General features: G+C 41.4%; 1 protein-coding gene across 4 annotated transcripts in view; it reads right to left on the bottom strand.

Annotated features, from left to right (window-relative positions):
• Positions 1–1,786: 1,786 nt before the first annotated feature.
• The window catches only part of LYAR (Ly1 antibody reactive), a 25,940-nt gene continuing 4,996 nt past the window's right edge, over positions 1,787–22,730 (bottom strand). For 2 of the 4 annotated variants that reach the window (XM_044418001.1, XM_044418002.1), the window contains exons 2-9: positions 18,588–18,773; positions 15,609–15,723; positions 13,581–13,688; positions 8,259–8,342; positions 6,733–7,099; positions 6,192–6,260; positions 5,200–5,285; positions 2,935–3,261 (exon numbers count right to left, since the gene is read on the bottom strand). In XM_044418001.1, the coding sequence (XP_044273936.1) occupies positions 3,127–3,261; positions 5,200–5,285; positions 6,192–6,260; positions 6,733–7,099; positions 8,259–8,342; positions 13,581–13,688; positions 15,609–15,723; positions 18,588–18,709 (1,086 nt within the window). In that variant the 5' untranslated portion in view covers positions 18,710–18,773 and the 3' untranslated portion in view covers positions 2,935–3,126. Of the gene's footprint in view, positions 1,921–2,934; positions 3,262–5,199; positions 5,286–6,191; positions 6,261–6,732; positions 7,100–8,258; positions 8,343–13,580; positions 13,689–15,608; positions 15,724–18,587; positions 18,774–22,730 lie in introns of those variants that run through there. The other 2 variants (XM_044418005.1, XM_044418003.1) reach the window with 2 other exon arrangements.

Below are 22,730 nucleotides of genomic sequence, written 5' to 3'. Positions count from 1 at the left end.
ACCTGACAGTAAGGAAGCTTTTCCTGATGTCCAGCCTGAATCTGGGTTGCCACAACTTCAACTGATTATTCCGTGTCCTACATTCTGGCATTAGCAAGAAGAGATCTTGACCTTCCTCTTTGTGACAGCCTTTGAGGTGCTTATAGAGGGATATCATGTCCCCACTCAGTCTACTCTTCTCAAGGCTGAACATGCCCAGTTCTCGCAGTCTCTCCTCATACTACAGTGTTTCCAAACCCTGGATCATTTTTGTTGCCCTCCACTAGACCCTAATTTACCTACATCTTTCTTAAATTTTGGTGCCCAGAACTGGACACAGTATTCCAGGTGAGGTCTGACTAGTGAGGAGTATAAAGGAACTACTACTTCTCGTGATTTGGAAGTAATATTTTTGTTAATGCATACCAAAATAGCATTTGCCCTTTTGGCGGTGGCATCGCATCGTTGGCTCATGTTTAGCCTATTGTCCACAATTACTCCAAGATCTTTTTCTTGTTCAGTTCTGTTGAGCCCGTATTCCCCATCTTGTACTGATGCCTTTGGTTTCTTTCTCCTAGGTGGAGGACTTGGCACTTGTCCTTACTGAATTTCATTCTGTTGGTTTCAGAAGTTTATCAAGCTCACCCTGGATCATCATTCTATCTTCTAGGGTGTTTGCTATTCTGCCCAGTTTTGTATAATCTGCGAATCTGATTATCTTTCCTGGTACTTCATCTAAATCATTAATAAAGATGTTAAAGAGCACTGGGTCCAGAACTGAACCCTGTGGCACCCCACTAATTACCTACATCCAATTTGAGAAGGTGCCATTGATTAGCACTCTTTGTGACCGATTTATCAGCCAATTTTGGATCCCCCTAATAGTTTTTCCATCTAATCCAGCTTTTGCTAATTTGCTGATCAGAATGTCATGTGGCACTATGCTGAAAGTTTTGCTAAAGTCTAGGAAGATTATGTCAACAGTTTTCCCTTTGTCCATTTGGGAGGTTACCCAGTCAAAAAATGAGATTAAGTTAGTCTGATAGGATTTATTTTTGATAAATCCATGCTGGCTTCTATTAATCACTGTATTTTCTTCAAGATGCTTGCAGACTGATTTTTTAAATAATTTGCTCCCAAATTTTCCCAGATTGATGTCGGACTGAATGGGCTATAGTACCCAGGTTCATCTTTTTTCCCCCTTTTGAGGATAGGAACAACATTAATCCCTTCTCCAGTCATCTGGCACTTTTCCTGTATTCCAAAATTTATTGAGCATAATAGACAGTGGTTCTGAGAGTTCCTCCATTAGCTCTTTTGTAACTCTAGGATGGAGTTCATTGGGCCCTGGAGATTTGAAAGTGTTTATTCCTTCCAGGTTTTCCTTGACCATTTGTCTGTCAGTCTTGAGCTGCCATCTCTTATTTCCAGCTTCAACTTGCTCTTGATTGCAGATTTCCTTGTGTGTGAAGACTGAAGCAAAGTAGGAATTGAGTGTCTCTGCCTTTTGTCATCTCTTATCACTCTGCCACCTACTTTAAATATCTGGACACTCTTCTCTTCATCTCTTATCACTCTGCCACCTACTTTAAGTATCTGGACACTCTTCTCTTCATCTCTTATCACTCTGCCACCTACTTTAAGTATCTGGACACTCTTCTCTTTCATATGTCTTTTGTTCTGGATGTATATGAAGAAGGCTTCTTATGCTTGGCATCCCTTGCTATTCTTAGTTCATTTTTTGTTTTAGCCTTCCTGATGCAATTCCTTGCTATTTGTTTATATTCTTTCGTGGCCTGGCCCCGTTTCCACTTCCTGTACATGTTTTTTTTTTTCTTCTTTCAGGCTGTCACTTAACCCTTTGTGGAGCTACGTGGGCTTCCTCTGCTGTCTTCTACACTTTTTTCTTGATGAAATTGCTTGTAGTTATGCTTTGAGAATCTAGAAGGACAGTACATTAGTGAAGTCAATGGAACTCCACTGCCTCATATTTCACCAGCTAAATTTTTTCTAACCCAGTGAAAGATAATGATTTCCCATTCAAATGGATGGAACAAATTAGGAAGCAATCCAGTGGGGATGCCAACAATCCTCTGAGGTCAGAGGAATATGGGCATTCTATAGAAAGCAAAAAAAAGTGTATGAAGGTAAAGCTTTGGGTTCCACATTACAGGAAGAATATAGCCAAGCTGGAATTGGTGCAGCACAGGGCCACAAGGATGGTGACTAGATTGCAGGGAAAGCTTTATGAAGTGAGACTGAGAGAGCTGGATCTTTTTAGCCTGGAGAAGAGGAGACTCCAAGGGGATCTGCTGGCAACATATAGGTACATGAAGGGGTGCCACACAGAGGTGGCAGAGACCTGTTCTCCCCTGCAGGGGAAGGCAGGTCATTTTCCAATGGATCAAAGCTCAGGGAACAAAGGTTCAATTTGGATGCCAGGAAGTACTTCCTGACAGTTAGGACCCCTAGGGTATGGAATGGGTTTCCATGGGAGGTGGTTGAAGCCCCATCGGTGAGGGTGTTCAAAGATAGGCTGGACATGCACATGGTGGGCATGTCGTGAGCAGAGCTGGCTGGAGCTGGGGATCAGACTAGATGGGCTGGGAGGCACCTTCTGACTTGCTCTGTTTCTATGTTTCTATCTTCTCTTTGCTTCTGCTGCCCTGCAGCTCAGCTAGATGGTCTATTTCAGCAGTCTAGCAAGGCATATATTTAGGCAGGAGGGAGGAATGTAAGGTGCCACCAGGACTCACTGTATCTTGACAGCATTGATGTCCCCTTCCTCCCCCTTCAGAACATTCTCTAATCCCCTTCTCTGAGGTTGCTCTAACAACCTTGGAGATGTAACTAGCATTTTTTTCCATGCAAGGGTGTGCAGCAGGATGCATATGTTTGTATATAGAGAATATATTCGTTTATTTGCTCTTCGAAACCACAACAAAAACTTAAGTCTTTATGAGTAATACCAGAAATATTTTAATGGATATTTTGTCACTTTACAAGAAAAATATTTTTCTGAAAATTAATTTCCTATCAATATAAATGGTAGGTGAAAGAAAGGAAATATATTAATGAAAACTATTTTTATATCTCATAGCAAAATTAGGTTCAATGTACAAAACCAGATCATTTGACCATAGCAATCTATTTTAAAAGTTTAACCTTTTCCTTTAATACTCGAAATTTAGGGTTGCTATTGACTTTCTTATTAAACAGGGCCAGAATTTCCTCTTCAGATTTGTGATGATCACCTTCTATTGCATAATACTGGGCTAAAACCTATACAATAAACAGTAAGACAAATATGTTACAGTCTAGGACTTTAATGCTACCAGTGTAAGCAGATTTTCAGGAATAAAACAGATCTTCCACAAACATCACTTTCTATGAATTACAGATACTAGCTTCAATCATTTATGGAAAAACTGGAATACTGAGGCATGTTCTAAACATGTAATTCCACTGCAAATTTCATCACATTTTGCCTGTACACTGTATTGGCTACCAGTTTGATGTTGGGGACAATCCAAAGCAGACTTTTCCAACCTGGTGACATATTTTGAATTGCAGCTCCCATCATTCCCAGCCAGACTGGAAGAGGCTTGTGTCTACGTTTTGAGCTTTACAGCTCTAAATTGTCTTGGATGGATACCTGTGAAATATCACCTGTTCCAATATCGTACTGCCAATATGTTAAGATTGTCTGCTGAGACTCTGAATTAAGTGCCCACCTAAGCACTTAAGTGCCCTCCTGCTCAGGTAGCCTTATTGGCTAATGTGGCAAGATAAAAATCCAATAAATAAATAAATAAGCAAGCATCAAGCAAGCAAGCAGGTGAAGTAGTTGACTACTGAGGATAAGACCTTTGCTATGATCACTACAGTATAATGGCACTCAGTTAAAAGCATTTATCTATGGAAGCTTTCTATGGCATTCAACCCCTATTTCCATTTTTCTTTTTTAAAGTTATAAGCCATTAAAATTATAATTAGGTCACCATCGATATTGTAGTAATATAGAGTATCATAAAAGATGATATAGAAGTGTTTAAAATACAATGTGATGCTTTTGGTTGTAAGACCAGCAAAAGCCTAAGGCTGTAATCCTAAACATACTTACCAGCAAGTAGGACCCATTTAATCTACACTGCTGAGAGGTGACTATGGTTCAATGTTGTAATTCTTTGATTCCTGGATTTCATTAACTCTGCTCACATGATATCATTGAGGTGATATCATTGACTCAGAGTGTAGCCCACGTTGTATCAAATGCCTCTACAGAGGGTATGCCAATGCCTCTGGATTGGCATATCAGAGGGCACAAAGGGCTGCGGTCACAGGGTGGATGGATGGGAAGGAGGCAAGGAAAAATCAGTGACTCCCCACACCCATGCACAAATAGAAGTATCGGCAATTGCCTGAGTGAGGCTTAAGTCCAAAACCTACGCATTTTGAATTTATCACTGATGTCAAAAACACTTCTGGCAATTGCCCATGGCACTTTGCTATGGACAAATGGAATATCCAGTTTGAACATGAAGCATATAGACTACAGAACTCCATTTATCTGAAAAGCAGTTTTTGATACCACCTCCGATAAATATTGGCTACAGGCCCCTGGACTTCAATTGGATGAAATGGCTTCTCTAAAATTCGAATTTAGATGCAAAGGTTTTGTGGAGTCTTTGTGAATATTCAATCTGCTTACAAGTTTAAAAACCTGCCAACACACAGATTGTGCTTTATGCTACTGGTGAGAGGTTCATCAGAGAAGAAATCAGGCAGCACTATCAAAGCACTACTCAACTATTTTTATTTTTTATTTATTTTTGGATTTATAGCCTGCCTTTTCCTACAAAGGGCTCAAGGCAGCTTACATCATTCTCCTCCTCCATCTTATCCCCACAACAACAGCCCTGTGAAGTAGGTTGGGCTGAGAGTCTGTGACTGGCCCAAAGTCCCCCAGTTGGCTCCATGGCTGAGCGGGGACTAGAACCCAGATCCTCTGAGTCCCAGTCCCATGCTCTTCACCACTACGCCACACTGGGAATTCATTAGCAATTTCTCATTTATAAGACTGACAAACTAGTAGTTCACACTTTGGTTGCATGCATAGTAAATCTCCCTGTCCCTCACGGTCATTCAATAATTGAAATAAGTGCTAATAGTTATTACAATTGGGTTGTATTCTGTGTTTCATAAAGTGCTCCAACGTACCTTTTTCCTTAGTTTCTTAATTGATATTTCATTGTCAGGTGCTTGCTTCAGAACAGCTTTTATGGTTCCTTTCCAACTGAATTTACCTGTATAATTGGTTAAATGACAAGGTATACAGAATAATAAATAAATTATTCCCAAATTAATCCTGAAACTTACCACAACTTAAACATCACACTGGCTCATATGTGCTTGCTAAATACATTGCTGCACTGGGATCATTTTGGGGTGAGTAAAAGATCATCATTAAGGCTAGTACTAATAGAAATATTACTCTTCTGCCATAAAAAGACACCTCCTTTGAATGTTTAATGTGAGGAACAAGTGGAATGGAGGGCTTTGGCAAGCATTTCTGCAGGAAGTAATCATTACATTGAACTAAAGCTGTTGCAAGTCACATTTGCTCCCTCCAACAATCACCAGCCTCAGGCAGTTTCTTTGCAAAACACTCTTTATTGTTTCCAACCTTAAATCATCCAGACAAGCCTGTGAGCATACACAAAACAGTCTGTTGAACACAACCTAGCAATTTCTTGGGGGGGGGGGGGAGCTCAGAGGGGAGGAGCTGATTTCCTTTTAAAGATTCCCCAGTTTCAACTGTCCCTCCTATTTCCTGTACCTCCATATTGTTCCCATGGTCTGTCAGGCCTGCTTCCACTACTGCCCTTGAGCTCATAGCCTCTGCCACCTCCTGCTTCTCGATCTCACTAAAATAGTCATCTTTCTGATCCAAGTCAGGAAAAGTGACATGGCTAGCTTCCCATGGAAACACTTGCCAAAACCCGCCTCCCTGCTTGTTCCTAACACTCAATATCCTGGGCCTAACGATTAGTAACCCACTTTCAGGACAGGGGAAGAACTCCCCTTTTGCTTCCATCAGTCCCCTGTGCTTTACCTATGTTACTTGCACACACATTTACTGAGCTGTTATAGTATTATTACACATAGCTGTAGCTCACTATTACATATAGCCAGATCCAAAGTAAGGTTACCTTGATGTGTGTCCTCATTTTCCTCAGTTTCTGGATTGTTCATTCTTTTGGGTGCAATCGGAGATTCATCTACATTCATTTTATTTATTTTGGGGAACGAGGAAAAATGCAATGAAATAAGTGTCAAAGTACAGCAAAAGACTCATTAGGAAATAAATGTCACTGAGCTGCAGACGGGCTAAAGGCCCAACAAACCTGCTAAATCAGCTAAAGCTGTATGCAATATTCATCAAGCAAAACAAAACCAAACCAAAAAAAAGCCTCCTTTGTTTGACTGTTAATAGAAGCCTCTCACACAATGGGAAAGGCAAGATAGAATTTTTCTTAATGTTCCTAGATAAAAAACAGAATGTCCCCCTCACTTCCACTTTAATTCCAAGTAGTGAAGTTTACTATGAGGAGATGCTCTTCTGCTTGCATCCCTACACTTTAAAGAGTATCAGTCTTATCTATAGTTAGCAGTTAAACAGACCTTTCTTTTGCTATAAGATGCTAAAATAGGTTGCACAATTATAAACAGCAAGAAATGTAAATTTTGTACCTATAGAGAGGTTGCGTTTCTTCATGTTTACTTTGGCCCCTAGCTCTTTTGCATCAAGGCAATTTCCATTCTTTTCCAAATCAGTTGAATCAACTGCTTCCTGTTTTGCCATCTTCAAATAATAACTTTTGGACATTTTTGCATTCTCATCTCTTAGTTTTTCTTTCTTAGATTTTTTGCTTTTTATAAGCAAATTCTCTTCTTGAGCTTGTAACCTTATTTCTTTTGGCTTTTTGATATTTTCCCTCTTTTCCTTTTGTTTCCTTTCACACTTTTTCTGTACAGGTTTCTCTGTTTTTACATTGTCTTCTGATGGAGTCGGCACAGTTACAGTTACATTTTTTGCAGAATGATTTTCAATTGTCTCCTGTTGAGAAGATGACGGGGGGTGGGGGTTAAACTTCAGCACAATGAGGCTTCTCAATCAAGAGGAGGGCTCCATGGCTGGACAAAATGTATGTAGTGTCAGACACATTTATCTCAACTGAAGAACCACAAGCATCTGATTCCGATGTAATCATGACAAGGTTAAGAATTCCTCTTCTCCCATAGTTGAAAAGGTGGAAAGGTACCTTATTATATACTTATTATCTCAATAACTCTTACAACAGCCCTATAAAATATGCTGCAGATAGGGGAACCAAGGTTGGAAAAAAGAACATTGAATTTATTGTGATTCTCATTCTCTTTAGTGGATGAAGGTTGTCCTTGAGTGGCTTACTCCTTCCAAGTGGTCCAGAAAGCAGAACTATAAAAACAGATTTTTGTTTACTCAGTTCCTGGAGAAGCCCCTCCCAGCACCAAGGCATGATAAAGCATAGAAACAATTAAAAACAGAAGGCATTTTGATGAGAACTGGCATTGCTTCCAAAGAAGCATGAAAGGGAAAAAAAAGAATGCTAATGATGACTGCAACATTGTTCTCTACAAGTTGTTTTCAGGCCTGATGAGAAGGCACACTTTAAAAGTAAGAGGCATGGAAGACCACTGGCAAAATAAAATTGGCAAGATGTTTATGCCCTATAACATGGGATCTGTACAGGGCCTTAAAGGAGTGCAGGTTCTCACAGTGTTCTCTCTTCTGCACTGCTCTTTCTCTCAGGAATCTTGGATCAAGCCACTGCCTCCAAAATGGTAGGCACACATCATTTTCCTTTTGGACAGATATTCCAACCTAAGAATTCCAATTCCCTATCTTCAGTTCACATGAATACTTAACAACAATTGCATGGCATTCCACTAAGCAACTATACTTTTTGCAGGAAACAAAGACAGAAGTGTATTTAACGCCATTTTTCAACCATCCAAGTTAGTTTACACTGCATAAGTACACTGTTCTGAGAGTGCTGTACTAATTGAATGGTATAGAAATGCCTTAAATAAGTATGGAAAGGAAGGGAAGTCATCTATTCAGTTACTAGGCTTTAGCAAGTTAATGCCCCCCACCCACAAAACTAAGTCTGGTTACAGGTCAGCCATGAAGTATAGATTCTAGTTTATAAAACATAACTTCTACAATTGCTTACCTTACTGGTAGCTTCTGCAAAAATATCCCACACCTGATCCTGTAGAGCAGTGTTATGTATTTTTAAACTGTTGGCCATCCAGTTCTGTTCAGTCAAAAAAAAGCAGCATTTCTATTTGAATGAAACAATGCAAATCTACTTCCTGACAAAACCATCTTGCAGTTTTCAGAGAAGGCTCCATCTACCTATATTCATGTACCTTTATTCAGAAGCCAGAGGCCAAGAAGCATTCATGAGATATCCTGTTCTGTCATAACTAGCAACAGTAAAATAGTATGGCATATTGTATGACATACATGACACTATAACTGGTATCATATACTACAATACATGCTAGACTGGAATGCAAGAAAACAAAAGCTGTTATATGGCTCAAACACACCCGATGTGAGCCCTGTCCACGTACACCCTCAATAAGTATGGTTAATGAGTGGAGCAGGCTGTGCCAGCCCCTGCCCCTGTACACCGACCATGTCCATCTGCAAAGGAACATAGAAACAGAGTGAGTCAAAAGGGGCCTCCTGGGCCATCTAGTCTAATCCCCGGCTCTAGCAGGCTCCACTCATGACATGCCTACCACGTGCATGTCTAGCCTATCCTTGAAGACCCTCACTGATGGGGCTTCAACCACCTCACATTCCATACCTTCAGGGTCCTAATTGTCAGGAAGTACTTCCTGTCATCCAAACTGAACCTTGGTTCCCTGAGCTTTGCTCCGCTGAAGTGCGTCCTGCCCTCTACTGCAAGGGAGAACAGGTCTCTACCCACATCCATGTGACATCTCCTCACATACCTATATGTCGCCAACAGATCCCCTCGGAGTCTCCTCTTCCTCAGGCTGAAAAGATCCAGTTCCCTCAGTCGTGCCTCATACAGCTTTCCCTGCAATTCAGCCACCATCCTTGTGGCCCTGTGCTGCACTGACTCTAACCTGGCTATATCCTTCCTGTAACGAGGGGCCAAGAACTGAACACAATACTCCAGCTGCAGGTGCACCAGAGTCCTATAAAGAGGTAGTAATACCTCTATTGAATCTAGAAGCCACGCTTCTGGCTATGGAGCCAAAAGTGGTGTTTGTCCTCTTGACTGCCGCATCACGCTACTGACTCATGTTTAGCCTGCAGTCAACCAGTACCCCAAGATTCCTTTCACAAGTGCTGCTCTCCAGCAGCTTGTCCCCTAATCTGTACTTATGACACCTATTCCTATGCCCCAAGTGCAACACCTTGCACTTATCCACATTGAACGCCATCCTGTTGTCTCCTGCCCACTTCCATAGTCTGTCCAGATCCTTTTGGATCTGGAATACCTGCTCCTCAGTTGGCCTCTGTCCCTGTTTTAGTATCTTCTGCAAATTTGATCAGCAAACTGTTCACCCCTTCTTTCATGTCGTTCATGAAAAGACTGAACAGGATTGGCCCCAGGACAGCCCTGGGGGACCCCACTTGTCTCTGGCCACCATCCTGATGATTCCCCACTAATGGTTACTCTTTGCTTTCGGTCAGTCAACCATACCCTAATCCATCGGACAGTGCATTGGTCTATCTCAAAACTCCTCAATTTCTCAACCATTTCTCAATTTCCCAAAGTATCATGGGGCACTTTGTCAAAGGCCTTGATGAAATCCAGGTAAACAACATCCACTCCATCCCCTCCATCTTGCCACCTTGAAACATCGTCAAAGAATTCCACAAGTTTTGTCTGGCAGGACCTGTTATTGCGGAAGCTGTGTTGTGTGGCTGCCGGCCTCCCTTCCCTATCTAGCATCACTAGATCTCTCGCTGTTATGAGCCTTTCCATTGTTTTTCCTACAATGGATGTAAGGCTAACTGGTCTGTAATTCCCCATGTCCCTTCTACTACCCTTTTTGAAAATTGGGACCACTGATGCCACCCTCCAGTCCTCTGGAACTTTACCTGTTCTCCACAAGGCCTCAAAAATGGAGGCCAGTGGCAGTGAGAGAACCCCTGTCAACTCTTGAAGTACCACTGGGTGTAACCCATCAGGGCCTGGCACCTTTGTAACGTCCAGTGCCCCAAGGAGCTCCTTGACTTCTATGGGGGTGACTCTAATCTGTGCCTCTAAGTCCCCAACCTCATCTAATCTCCTATGCGGATATCCCCCGTCCTGCTTTGGGGAGAACACAGAGGCAAAATAGTCATTTAGCATCTGTGTCTGTTCCCTCACATCAGTCACTGGATCCTCTTCCTCCTCATTAAGCGGTCCCACTACCTGTCTCCCCTTCCTCTTGCTATTTACATGCTGAAAGAAGCCCTTTTTGTTGCTCTTGATATTCTTTGCAAGTCTCAGCTTGTAATCAGCCTTAGCCTTGTGAAGAGTCCTTCTGCAACGGACCTCCTCCTCCTGGTATACCCTTTTGTCTATTTGCCCCAGTGTCCATTTCCTACGGAGGTTCCTCTTGCGTCTCATCCCTTTTACCACATCCTTTGCATCCGTGGCGGCACTCTTCTTCACCTCCCCGCCTTACTAACTAGAGGTAGTTAGGAACACATACATACTCGCCACTGGAAGCAGTGCTAGGAAACACAGCCCTAGTCTTCTTTGTGTGTGCTTTACTACACAATGTAAGAATGGAGTGATGGGGAAGCAGGCATAAGTCACAAATGTGTGTCTCATTGTGTGACTTTGGGCCAGCCACTGCATTTCAGTCTAATCATCCTCACCAGGTTTTGGGGATAAAATGGAGGAGGATTAGGTACACTGCCTTGGGTACAATGGAGGAAAAGAGATGTGAAAAAAACATGTATAGAAGACAACAGAGGAAGCCCACATGGCTCCACAAAATTTAAGTGACAACCTGAAAGAAAAAAAGGACATGTACAGGAAGTGGAAGCAGAGCCAGGCTGCAAAGGAAGAACATAAACAAATAGCAAAGAATTGCAGGGATGGCATTAGGAAGGCTACAGCAGGAAATGAACTGAGAATAGCAAGGAAAGCTAAGAATAAGAAAGCCTTCTTCAGATACATCCAGAACAAAAGACATGAGAAAGGAAAGGGTGTCCAGCTACTTAAAGTGGATGGCAGAGTGATAATAGACGACAAGGAAAAGACAGAGGTGGTCAATTCCTACTTTGCCTCCATCTTCTCCTGCAAGAAAATCTACAACAAAGAGGAAATACAAGCTGAAAGTGAGAGAAGGAAGCCAAAGATTGACAGAGAAAAGGTCAAGGAATACCTGGTCAAGATGTCAAGATGGAATAAACATGTTCAAATCTCCAGGGTCCCGAGTCATAAAAAAGCTTGCAGAGGTACTCTCAGAACCACTGGCTATTATCTTTGATAAGTCCTGGAAAACAGGAATGCTGCTAGACCAATGAAGAAGTGTTAACATTGCCCCTTTCTTGAAAAGGGGGGGAAGATGATCCTAGGTACTACAGACCAGTTAGTCTGACATCAATCCATGAAAAAATTCTGGATAAAATTATTAAAAAATCAGTCTGCAAGCATCTTGAAAAAAATACAGTGATTAATAAAAGCCAACATGGATTTATCAAAAATAAATCCTGTCAGACTAATTTAATCTAATGTTTTGACTGGGTAACCTCCCAGTGGGACAGAGTGAACACTGTGGACACAATCAACCTAGACTTTAGCAAAGCTTTTGACATAGTGCCCCTGAACATTCTGATAAGCGAATTAACAAAAAGTGGGCTAGATAGAAAAACTATTAGGGGGAATGCAATGTTGGCGGCTGAACTGGACACAAAGTGTGCTCATCAATGGCACCTTCTCAAATTGGATGAAGGTAACTAGTGAGGTGCCACAGGGCTCAGTCCTGGGCCCTGTGCTTTTCAAACTCTTTATTAATGATTTAGATGAGGAAGCAGAAGGACAACTGTGGACAACAGGCTAAATATAAGCCAACAATGTGATCCAGCTGCAAAAGGGCAAATGCTATTTTAGGATGAATTAATAGAAGTATTACTTTCAAATCACAAGAAGTAGTGGTTCCCCTATAGTCCTCACTTGTCAGACCTCATCTGGAATACTGTGCCCAGTTCTGGGCATGAAGATTTAAGAAAGATGCAGAAAAATTAGAAAGGGTCCAGCGGAGGGCAACAAAAATGATCCAGGGTTTGGAAACACTGCCCTATGAGGAGAGACTGAGAGAACTGGGCATATTCAGCCTTGAAAAGAGAAGACTGGTAGGGGGAGGCGCATGATATCCCTCTAAAAGCATCTCAAAGGTTGCCACAAAGACGAAGGTCAAGATCTCTTCTTGCTGATACCAGAGCGTCGGAAATGGAATAATCTACTCAAGTTGCAACCAGCCAGATTCAGGCAAGATACCAAGAAAAAATTTCTCACTGTCAGAGCAATACAACAGTGAATCAAGTTGCCTAGAGAGGTTGTGGGCTCTCCACAGAGACATTCAAGAAGAAACTGGACAACCATCTGAGTGGGATGGTGTAAATTGGTGTCCTGCAACACAGGGGGTAGGATCTGATGGCCTTCATAGCCCCTTCCAACTCTACTATTCTATGATTCTATATGTAATAACAAATAAAAGACAGCTGACAGGCAGCCTTTGAAGCTACTGTTTTCCCCACTGATAATTAGTATGCATGGAAGCACACTGAAATCAGCTTCTGAGTGGCTCTTTGCCAATACTCTTCCTTTGCTCCCTCAGATAGCCATCTCTCTCAGATCTTTGTGCCTCTGCTCACTGCCTTTCTGCCATCACTGTAAGTACGAACATAACGCTGCAAAGGCTGCCTGCCTGCATGTGTCCCTACCACTCACTTGGGGCATCGAAATATGCTGCTGTTTAATAACTATAATGACTGTTTAATAACAGTTATTATAGTTAACAGCTGTGCATAGCTGTGGCAGCAAGAATGGGCAGCAGAAACAGCAAAGAGGATATGAAGGTAAGGAGAGGCCAAGCATGCCATCACCACGCTCCCCACTCCATGGCTTTGAAAGAAGGAACGAGGCTGATGGGAAGGTAACTTGCATTAAGATGCTGAAGGTAGCCCCAACAACTTGTCTACTGTAAAACTCCAGTGCACTGTGAAAGATTCTTGGCCACATTTTAGAGAATTATTTTCTTCTGGCGCATTGGCCATATTGTACCACTTGGCAGAAAATGCAGATCATCTCCTCAGTTTGGACATTTGTATAGACACTTGAGGAAACTATGTCTGTCATGACTCATCTTTTTTCAAGGAACTCCAGCAGAGAAATCAAGCCTCTATGTGTCTAACAGAAATAGGTCTCATTGAGTTAAATGGGGATTACTGCCAGGTAAAACATGTCTACAGTACTGCAGCTTAAATAGCTAACCTACCAACAACTTACCTGAAACTTCTTTTTTTTTCTTGGAATGTTGTCATATGCACATATCTGTTGTAATATATCTTGAACTCTGGGATTAATGTTTGTTTTCTTTATTGTCTCATGAATCTTCTGCAAAATGGAAAGTGGATCTGGTTACATTCAAGACTCAATATACTTAAATAACAAGTCTGATTACACAAGAGGTTAGATTGTAACAACTCTTGTTTTCTCTGCCTGCAGATCTGGGGTATCTGACACACAGCCATGCTGGGTAAAATTTAATTAATTTATTATTTCAATTTATATCCTGCCTTTTTCCTACAAAGGGCTCAAGGCAGCTTACATCTCCTCCTCCATCTCATCCCCACAACAACAACCCTGTGAGGTAGGCTGGGCTGAGAGTCTGTGACTGGCCCAAAGTCACCCAGTTGGCTCCATGGCCGAGCAGGGACTCGAACCCAGATTGCCTGAGTCCCAGTCCCGTGCTCTTAACCACTACACCACACTGGCTCTAATTTGAAAAGCTCAGAATAATAATATTTTCATTTTATATTGCCTATATAATCCTTATGACCTCTGTAAATAAAAACTTAAGGACACATGAAATTTCACATTGGGCAGTAATTCATACTTAAAGCAGCAAGTACTGCTAAACTGCTGCCTGGCTGCAACGATGGACTGGATAAGGGCTATCAAACTGAAAATCAATCCAGGCAAGACTGAGATGCTACTGGTGGATGCTTCCTCTGACTGGATAGGCAAAGTTCAACTGTTCTAGATGGGGTTGCACTTCCCCGGAGGGAGCAGGTTCATAGCTTGGAGGTGCCCCTTGATCTACCTTTGTCACTTGATGCTCAGGTGGCATTGGTGGCTCCAAGTACCTTTTACCACCTTCAGCTGGTAGCCCAGCTGCGGCCATACCTGGACAGGGATAGCATGGCTTCAGTAATCTATGCTCTGGTAATCTCTAAATTAGATTGCAATGCACTTTACATGGGACTGCCCTTGAAGATGATTCAGAAGCTACAGCTGGTGTAGAATGCAGTAGTCAGATTAATAACCATTAGGTCCAAACATGTAAGATCGGTTCTGGCCTGCCTGAACTGGCTGCCTATAAGCTTAAAGGTCCAATTCAAGGGACTGGTTTTAACCTCTATAAAGCTCTACATGACTTAAGACTGCAACACCTGCCAGAATGCATCTGCTAACCCAATCTGGATGTAACACTCAACTTCTGGGGCCTTCCTCTGAGCACCAATCCAAGAGGCTCAGGAGATGGCAATTAGGAGGAAGGCCTTCAAACTCATTCCAAACAGGATTAAGGTGTTACTTTGTAAGTGATGCTGCTGACCATCAAATATTTGCTGGGAGGAGATTTCTATACAATGTCATTATGGATATCCAAGTAGCTTCTGTGGCTCAGCCTGCCTTCTACCAGCTTTGGTAGATATGACAGCTATGCCCTCAGCTGAAAAAAGCATTCTTCAGTTAGTTAGGCATGCTTTGTTATGAAACTTAAACTGCTTCATAACAAAGCAGACGGATTACTAACAGGTAAATACCATGCTGATCCTATTTCATTTCAGCAATATTGAAAGATCACTCTGAGTTCTAGTTTATTTCTGGGCAGTATTCTACATGCCAGTTTTAAAGTATAACACTCTAGTATTCTAGTACTAGGTATCTGAAGGACTACATTTTCTCCTAAGAACCAGCCCATGAACTCAGGTTGGCAGGCTGGACCCTGATTTAAGTGTCTCCATTTTTGAAGCCAGATGGGTGACCAGAGATTGGGCTCTCCTAATACACTTTCCTTAAACAAAAAGGCCTGGCACCTGTCCTAGTATTCTCTGAGAACCAACTGAAAAGTTGGGTTGATATTATAGAATTTGTCGTGACATTAATATTTGGTTAGCTTAAAAATATCCATATATTGATTCCTTGTATTGATTTTAATTTGGGAGCTCAGAGATGACTGATAAAATGACAGTATACAAGGTATTTTCTCCACTAAAATTCAACATGGTATTACATTAAAAGCATTTTTACCTGAATCCATTCCTGCTGTTTGGCATCTCCTTTGTGAGTTTTGACTTCATAACCCTTGCCACCATATTTCTGGTCTTCACTTAGGCACTTAACATGACATTTGTAGTCATCACCCCTTTAATATTAAGAACATTATATATAAGCAACTATTACAGAAGAGGACATTTCAGCACAGCCTTGCAAGAGTGAAATGCTTTGATTTCTGAAAGTATTCAAAATAGCCTGGTATCCATCCAACCCAATACTTTGACTCCAGTCTCAAGGCCTCATGCGTTTTCCTGAGCCTTCTTCTGGATCCTTTTGTCTGCAAATGCCAGCTACTAAATTTGAAAATTTTTATATATGAAACATGTGCTGTACTGTTGAGCTATGAGCATTCCTCTGTATGTATTGTCTATCAGTCCGTACCCCCATGCACGTAATCCCTAGGGCCCCATTGTGGTGTTCCTGTGAAAGGGTTGAGTCTGAATTTCAAAAGCAAGGTTCAAATTGCTGCTCAATCAGGAAATTCACTGCAAAGGTCAGGGAAACAGTCTAACTCACCTCACAGTGGTATTAAAGCAACAGTAGTATTCATCCACTATGCAAAACCAGAACAGGGTCTTTATCAACACAAGATTGCCCCTTTAAATACAAATAAACAAAACTGTGCCTAAAGAATTTTCCCCATCAGCATTAAGGCCTGTTTCACTATCTTGGGACCCCCTGACCTCAGTATTTTCTGAAAAGCATCAGATTTCTGCTTTACACTTCTCTACAGAGATATCTGGTACTGATTTCTCTTTCAAATGGTTTCAAATCAGATGACATCACTTTGATCATAATCATAATTAAAATCCAAACACCTATTAAGCACTATATTTTGGAATGTATTATTTGGCATACTGCGCAGCAATACTAGAAAGATCTGCACATCAATGTAGTAAGTTATGTGAATTTCTCTGATTTTTTACTTAACTTTTTTATTTGGTGAATAAACTTTAGATAGATATCTGGAGATTGTTTTTAAAAATATATGAATTTACACATGGCTAATCCAAAAAAGCCCTCCAATTTTACAACCCTGAATATATCGATATTTTTAATCAATGACCTGGAGGAAGGTCAAATTTGCAGACGATACTGACATGGGGGCAGTGGCCACAACTGAGGAGCAGGTACTCCAGATCCAAAAAGATGTGGACAGACCGTGCAAGTAGGCAGGTGAACAACAGGATGACAATGATGAAGGTAAGTGCAAGGTCTTGTACTTGACTCAGGAATAGTGCCATAAGTACAGGATGGGGGACAAGTGGCTGGAGAACAACACTTGTGAAAGGACTCTTGTGGCACTTACTGACAACAAGCTAAACATGAGCCAGCAGGGTGATGCAGCAGTTATGAGGGCAAATGCCACCCTTGGATGTAAAGCCAGAAGCATAGCTTCCAGGCAGAGAGGTGTTAGTACTGCTCTATATTACTCTGGTATGCCTGCAACTGGAGAACTGTGTCCAGTTCTGGGGGTTCACATTATAACATAGCTAAGTTAGAATCAGTTCAGCATAGGGTCACAAGGATTGTAGCTCGATTGAAGCAGGGATGCCACATGAGATGAGATTGAGGGAACTTGGTCTTTTCAGTCTGAAGAAGAAGAGACTCAGAGGGGATCTTATAGTGACATATAGGTATGTGAAGGGTTATTACATGGGAGAGTGTCATGACCTGTTCTCCCCTGTGGTGGAGGACAGGATGCAATCCAATGGGGCAATACTCAAGGAACTGGGCTACCATGGGAGGTGGTGGAGGCCCCCTCAGTGAGGATGTTCAAGGAAAGATTGGACAGCCAATTGTTGGGTATTACATAAGAGAGCTGGCTGGAGCTGGGGATCAGACAAAATGTCTTGGGAGACCCCTTCTGACTTGCTATATTTCTGTGTTTCTAATATGATAAATGATCATCATATACATTCAAAGAAAACTTGTGAGTTTATATCTTATATGGGAGCTGTGTGTCTAATGGTGTTATTAAAATAAATAAATAAACAAACAAACATGAGTGCCTATCCTTATACAACAGAAACAGCATATTGAATGCACATGAGGCTAGAAGAAACACTGAGGTGTGAATTTTTAAAAAATAACTTTAGGGGGAAAATCCTAAAGGGATTAAAACTTCCAACATAGCCTGAACATACTCTGTGGGCACAGATTCTGACTGCATTTTGGGGAAGAGGCATCATACAGAGGAAGAGGGAGAATGGAATGGGCTATACTAGAAGGAGGCAGTAATCTTACTAATGAGGTGTAGCTGAAAACATCTCTGCTTCAGTGGAATAGGAATGCATGTAGACTCAAGAATTTTGAACCATCCCTTATATAATCAGAGGCCTCCTCTATCATTGTACAAGACTGCTTGGGCATCCAAGCTTGCACAGTCAGGGAAATTGCTGCTTGTTTTACAGTGCTTTTGCTATTGCTTTATCTGCAAAGACAGTGGTACCTCGGCTCACAAATGCCTCAGTTCATGACCAAATCGGGTCACAAACAGAAATGTCAATAATTTTTTTCCTCAGGTCACGAACTCCACATCGGGTGATGATCCCGATCACGCCCGTCTTCCCTGCACAGGTGCAATCGTGGACATGCTCAGGGTGGGGGGGGAGAGATGGCTGCGATCATGCTCAGGGGGTGGGGGAGATGGCCATGATCATGCTTGGGGGTGGGGAGGAGATGGCCGCAATCTTTGTTGTTCTTTGTTACTTTGTTTCAAATTTTTGTGATTTTTAAAAAAATGGTTACAGAACAGATTAACCTTATTTCCATTGAATCGTATGGGGAAATCTGACTTGGGTCATGACCAATTTGGGTTGCGACCAGAGTCATGGAATGGATTAAGTTTGTGAGCCAAGGTACCACTGTATGATCTTTGTCCAAATAGCTTCACTGCAAAACTACTTTATTTACTAAATAATAAATAACTACAGTCTGGTTTCTACCTACCAGAAATCTTTGCCACAGTCCATGCAAGAAAGGCATTCACAGTTCCGGCACATATTTACATGCTTTTCAACTTGTCCTTTCTTTACAGATTCTCCACATGCATTACATGTAAAAACCACCATTTCTGTCGAAATAATTTAATCCGTTTCTTCAAAGACTGCTAGACTTGTTTGTGCTCTGACAATTCTAGAAATGAATTAAACATAACATGTTAAAATATAGCATGTTATAAAGATATTTTAATTTATTTTGAAAAGTAGAACCACCAAAACAAATCTCAACAAAGATATTCAGATCCTAGTCAAGCTTAAAGATAAAAACCATTAAGTTAATAAACACAAAACTTAAGGCTAAACACTCAAAGGTATTAGTATTAAAGAATCAAGGAAGTCTAGTAATTACTGTGAACATCCAAAAGATTTTGAGTTCAACTAAAATTCTCAGAGGGCACCATCTAATATGATCACTCCATAACCTTCCTATCATGGAGGATTACAGGCATCCAAATGACCATGGGAGAATATGGACTGTCACATTTCTCGCACTCTGCAGAAGACACAGCTGGCCAGTTCCTGCCATCTGTGTCTTTTGCCCCGGTCATGAGGAAGTGGGGCTGAGGCACTGCCAAAATTCCTTGTATTCTGATGGAGCCAAACCCCTCTGCTCCCCATCACACTGGCTCTGAAGTTGCAGAAGTGCAGGCACATCAATGCCAAAGTACCAGTTCTGACCAGGCAAAGTATTTCCAAAGTTAGACCTTGGACTCCAGCTTGCACTGTGGCCATCCAGGCAGTGTCAAGTCACTATCGAAAGTAGCTATAAGTCTCTATTTGTCCTCTGAATTCAGCAGGACTTATTTCTCAGCAAACATACCCAAGATCAGGCTGACAGTGTTCTAATCGTTTCCCTTGATTTCTCCCTATCCCAAAGCAGTAAAAGCTCAAGCTATCCTCTCTGAGTCACTACTCTGATATCTCAGGCTTCAAAAGATTAACAGTTTCACCAAACTCAACTTGTAAAACCCCAGAAGCATCAGCTTACCCTGTGAGAATCACTGGGAAACCCTTTCCTCCCTGAGGCTACTTAAGATCTCTATGGCCTGAGGGAAGCAATCCAAATAAAAAAAATGCCCAATCCAGGGAGCTTGTACCATCTGCACCTGGAAAGAGCCAACCTTAATTAGAGATTTTGTTGTTCTGAATTGTGCTCTGTTTATATTTTTAAAAACTCTAAACTGCCCCAGGAGCCCAAGTACAAAGTCGGCATACAAATACATGAAATAAATAAGAGGTGGTATTTCTCCAAAGCGGTAACCAAAGCAGCATAATTTTTCTGAAGTTTAGAGTAGAACATATATGAAGGAAGATTGTACTAGTGACTACCATATTTTTCATTCTATAAGACACACTTTTCCCCCCCTCAAAAGTAAGGGGAAATGTCTGTGCGTCTTACAGAGCGAATGTGTGTGTGCCCGACGCCCGGGACACTGCTGGCCCGCCTGCACCACGTGGCACCACCTGACCAGCACGCACTCGGCGCACACTGCTCCGCGCCCCCCCTCCGGCGCAGGTGAGAGCTGTGCCACTCAGGGCGAGCGGTACGGAGGAGGAGGAGCCGCGGGCTTTAACCTGCCAGCCGCACAGAGAGACGGACTGCTCACCCCTACCGCCCGGAAGACCACTGCCGGCACGCTGCCGGCCCGGCTGCACCACACCTGGCCGGCACACACTTGGCGCGCCCTGCTCCGCCCCCCTCCTCCGGCGCAGGTGAGAGCTGTTAATCACAGGTCGGTGTGTGCTTTCAAATGGCAACCCGTCTTTTAATGAAGCCCATGGGGAAGTCCAAAGGTTATTCATCATGATATAAGGATTAGTTTTTAATTATGTAACATGATGCTGTATATTACTACAATGTTTAAATGTTTTGGAAGATGAATTCCATTAATCCATTCACAATGTCATGCTCTTCCAGAGGTTTCTGTAAGATCATTGGGCAATTTATCTATCTAGAAAATATTATCACAGATGCTTGGTTTTACAGTTCTCCAAGCTGTGATTTTGTATCTGCCTCTTCTTCACAGCAAAAATGTTATAAAATAAACATAAAGAATTGAAAAAAAGACTTTAATCCCATTGTTCCTTTGCAAATCTATGTGCACAAAATCAGCTTCTTACCTCTTAAGTGCTAAGTTTCAAAAAAATGAAATAGAAGAAGATTGTTGGGAGTGGAATAGAGCTGCACAAGGAGCCAAGAGGGACGGGCAAACAGTAGAAATGAAAGTGAACCCTTTTAAGCAGGCTATTCCACAACTCCCTGGATCTCTTTGTGTACAGCCTGAGATTTATCATATTTATTCTTTCCATGGAGGAGAAAAGCTATAATAGCAGCAGTCCATAAAAGACACCCAGTTTGAGAATATTTTAATGAAGTTCCTCTACCTATGTGTAAGGCAAGCATGCATGCAAAACCATGTTTTAAATCTACCCTTACTGACTAGTGATTTAAATAATGATTTAAATCAAATTACCCTATATTAAAGCTTTTGACTGTGTGGAATGGCAAACAATAAAGATATTAATAAAAGCATTAGGGTTTAGAAAATTATTTAAAGGTATAATAGAGCAAGTATACTCAGGAAATGTTGCAAATGTGATAATAAATGATGGTATAACAGAACAAATATCCTTGGGCCAGGGTACTAGACAAGTATGTCCCCTTTCCCCAATATTGTTTGCTCTCATTATAAAATTATTAGCAAATAGTATTAGGAATAATTAACACAATAAAAGGTATAAGTTTTGTGAATGAAATTAAGATTAGTTTATTTGCCAATGATACTTTGTTAACAAAAAAGGGTCCATCTAAATACGGTACATTACAAATTTGGAATAAGTATAAGGAAAAGTTTATGCCATCAATCGCACCATTATATCCAATTACTGAATTAGAGAGGTGTCCACCAAATTTGGGAAAAATATAGGAAAAATATTAAAGAATAAACAAATATTAAATTAAAAGGTTGGTTAAGAAAATGAATAAAAACTGAAAGAGTGTTACTAGAAAAGGAAAAAATAACTTGCTTTAATGTGATCGAACTAGAATGTTGGCTAAAGATTGGTTAAAGAAAAGAGGTAGATGTAGAGATTATACTAAATTTGAGGCTATGATCGTGGAAAAGGAAAAACAAGACAATATGCAGATGAAAGGGATAGTAAGAAAATCTATAAGATATTATTGGAAGATGATGAGCAAATTGATTCAATTAAAGAAATATGGGAAACAGGTTAGAGAAAGAATATTAGTAATAAAGATTGAAAACAAACATTTGGACTAACAGGATATTAAAATGTATGTGAGTAAGAATAAAGGAAAAATATAAATAAGTATGGAAATAGTATTTAACTCTGGTACAGGTGAATTGTATATATAGCAAATATTCCAACCTATGTTGGAGATGTGGCTGTGGAATGGGTACATACTTTCATATGTGGTGGGAATGTGAATACTTAATGAAGTTTTGGAAAAAGGTTTTTAAAGAGAGTAGTAAAATACAGTGGTACCTCGGCTCACGAACGCCTTGGTTCACAACCAAATCAGGTCACAAACAAAAATGTCATGATAATTTTGAGATAGGTCACGAACTTCGCATTGGGTGGCAATCAAGATCGCAGCCATCTCCGCCCCTCCCTCAAGTGGGGAGATGGTCATGATTGTGCTGGGGGCAGGGGGGGAGATGGCCAAGATCGCTCCCGTCTCTCCCTCCCCCAGTGCACTGGGATGATGGGCGCATGCAGGGAAATGGGGAACTTGGGTCACGACCAATTTGGGTCATGTCCAGAGTCCTGGAATGGATTAAGTTCGTGAGCCAAGGTACTACTGTATTGAGTCTAAATATTGAAATGTCTGATTTTTTTTTTCAATTTATACCCTGCCTTTTTCCTACAAAGGGCTCAAGGCAGCTTACATCATTCTCCTCCTCCATCTTATCCCCACAACAACAACCCTGTGAGGTAGGTTAGGCTGAGAGTCTGTGATTGGCTGTTGTCTTCAACCCTTTCTCTTTGTTGGAATAAATAGGGTCCTTTAGGGTGATAGGAGACATCTGCCAAATCCTGGTTAGAGAGATGTCTCCATGTAGGTGTA

Source organism: Varanus komodoensis, unplaced genomic scaffold (genome assembly GCF_004798865.1).
Source record: "Varanus komodoensis strain SLA01 unplaced genomic scaffold, ASM479886v1 scaffold9, whole genome shotgun sequence".
Lineage (NCBI taxonomy): Eukaryota > Metazoa > Chordata > Lepidosauria > Squamata > Varanidae > Varanus > Varanus komodoensis.
The sequence above is the reverse complement of the archived record's forward strand: the minus strand, read 5'-3'. Positions and strand labels throughout refer to the sequence as shown.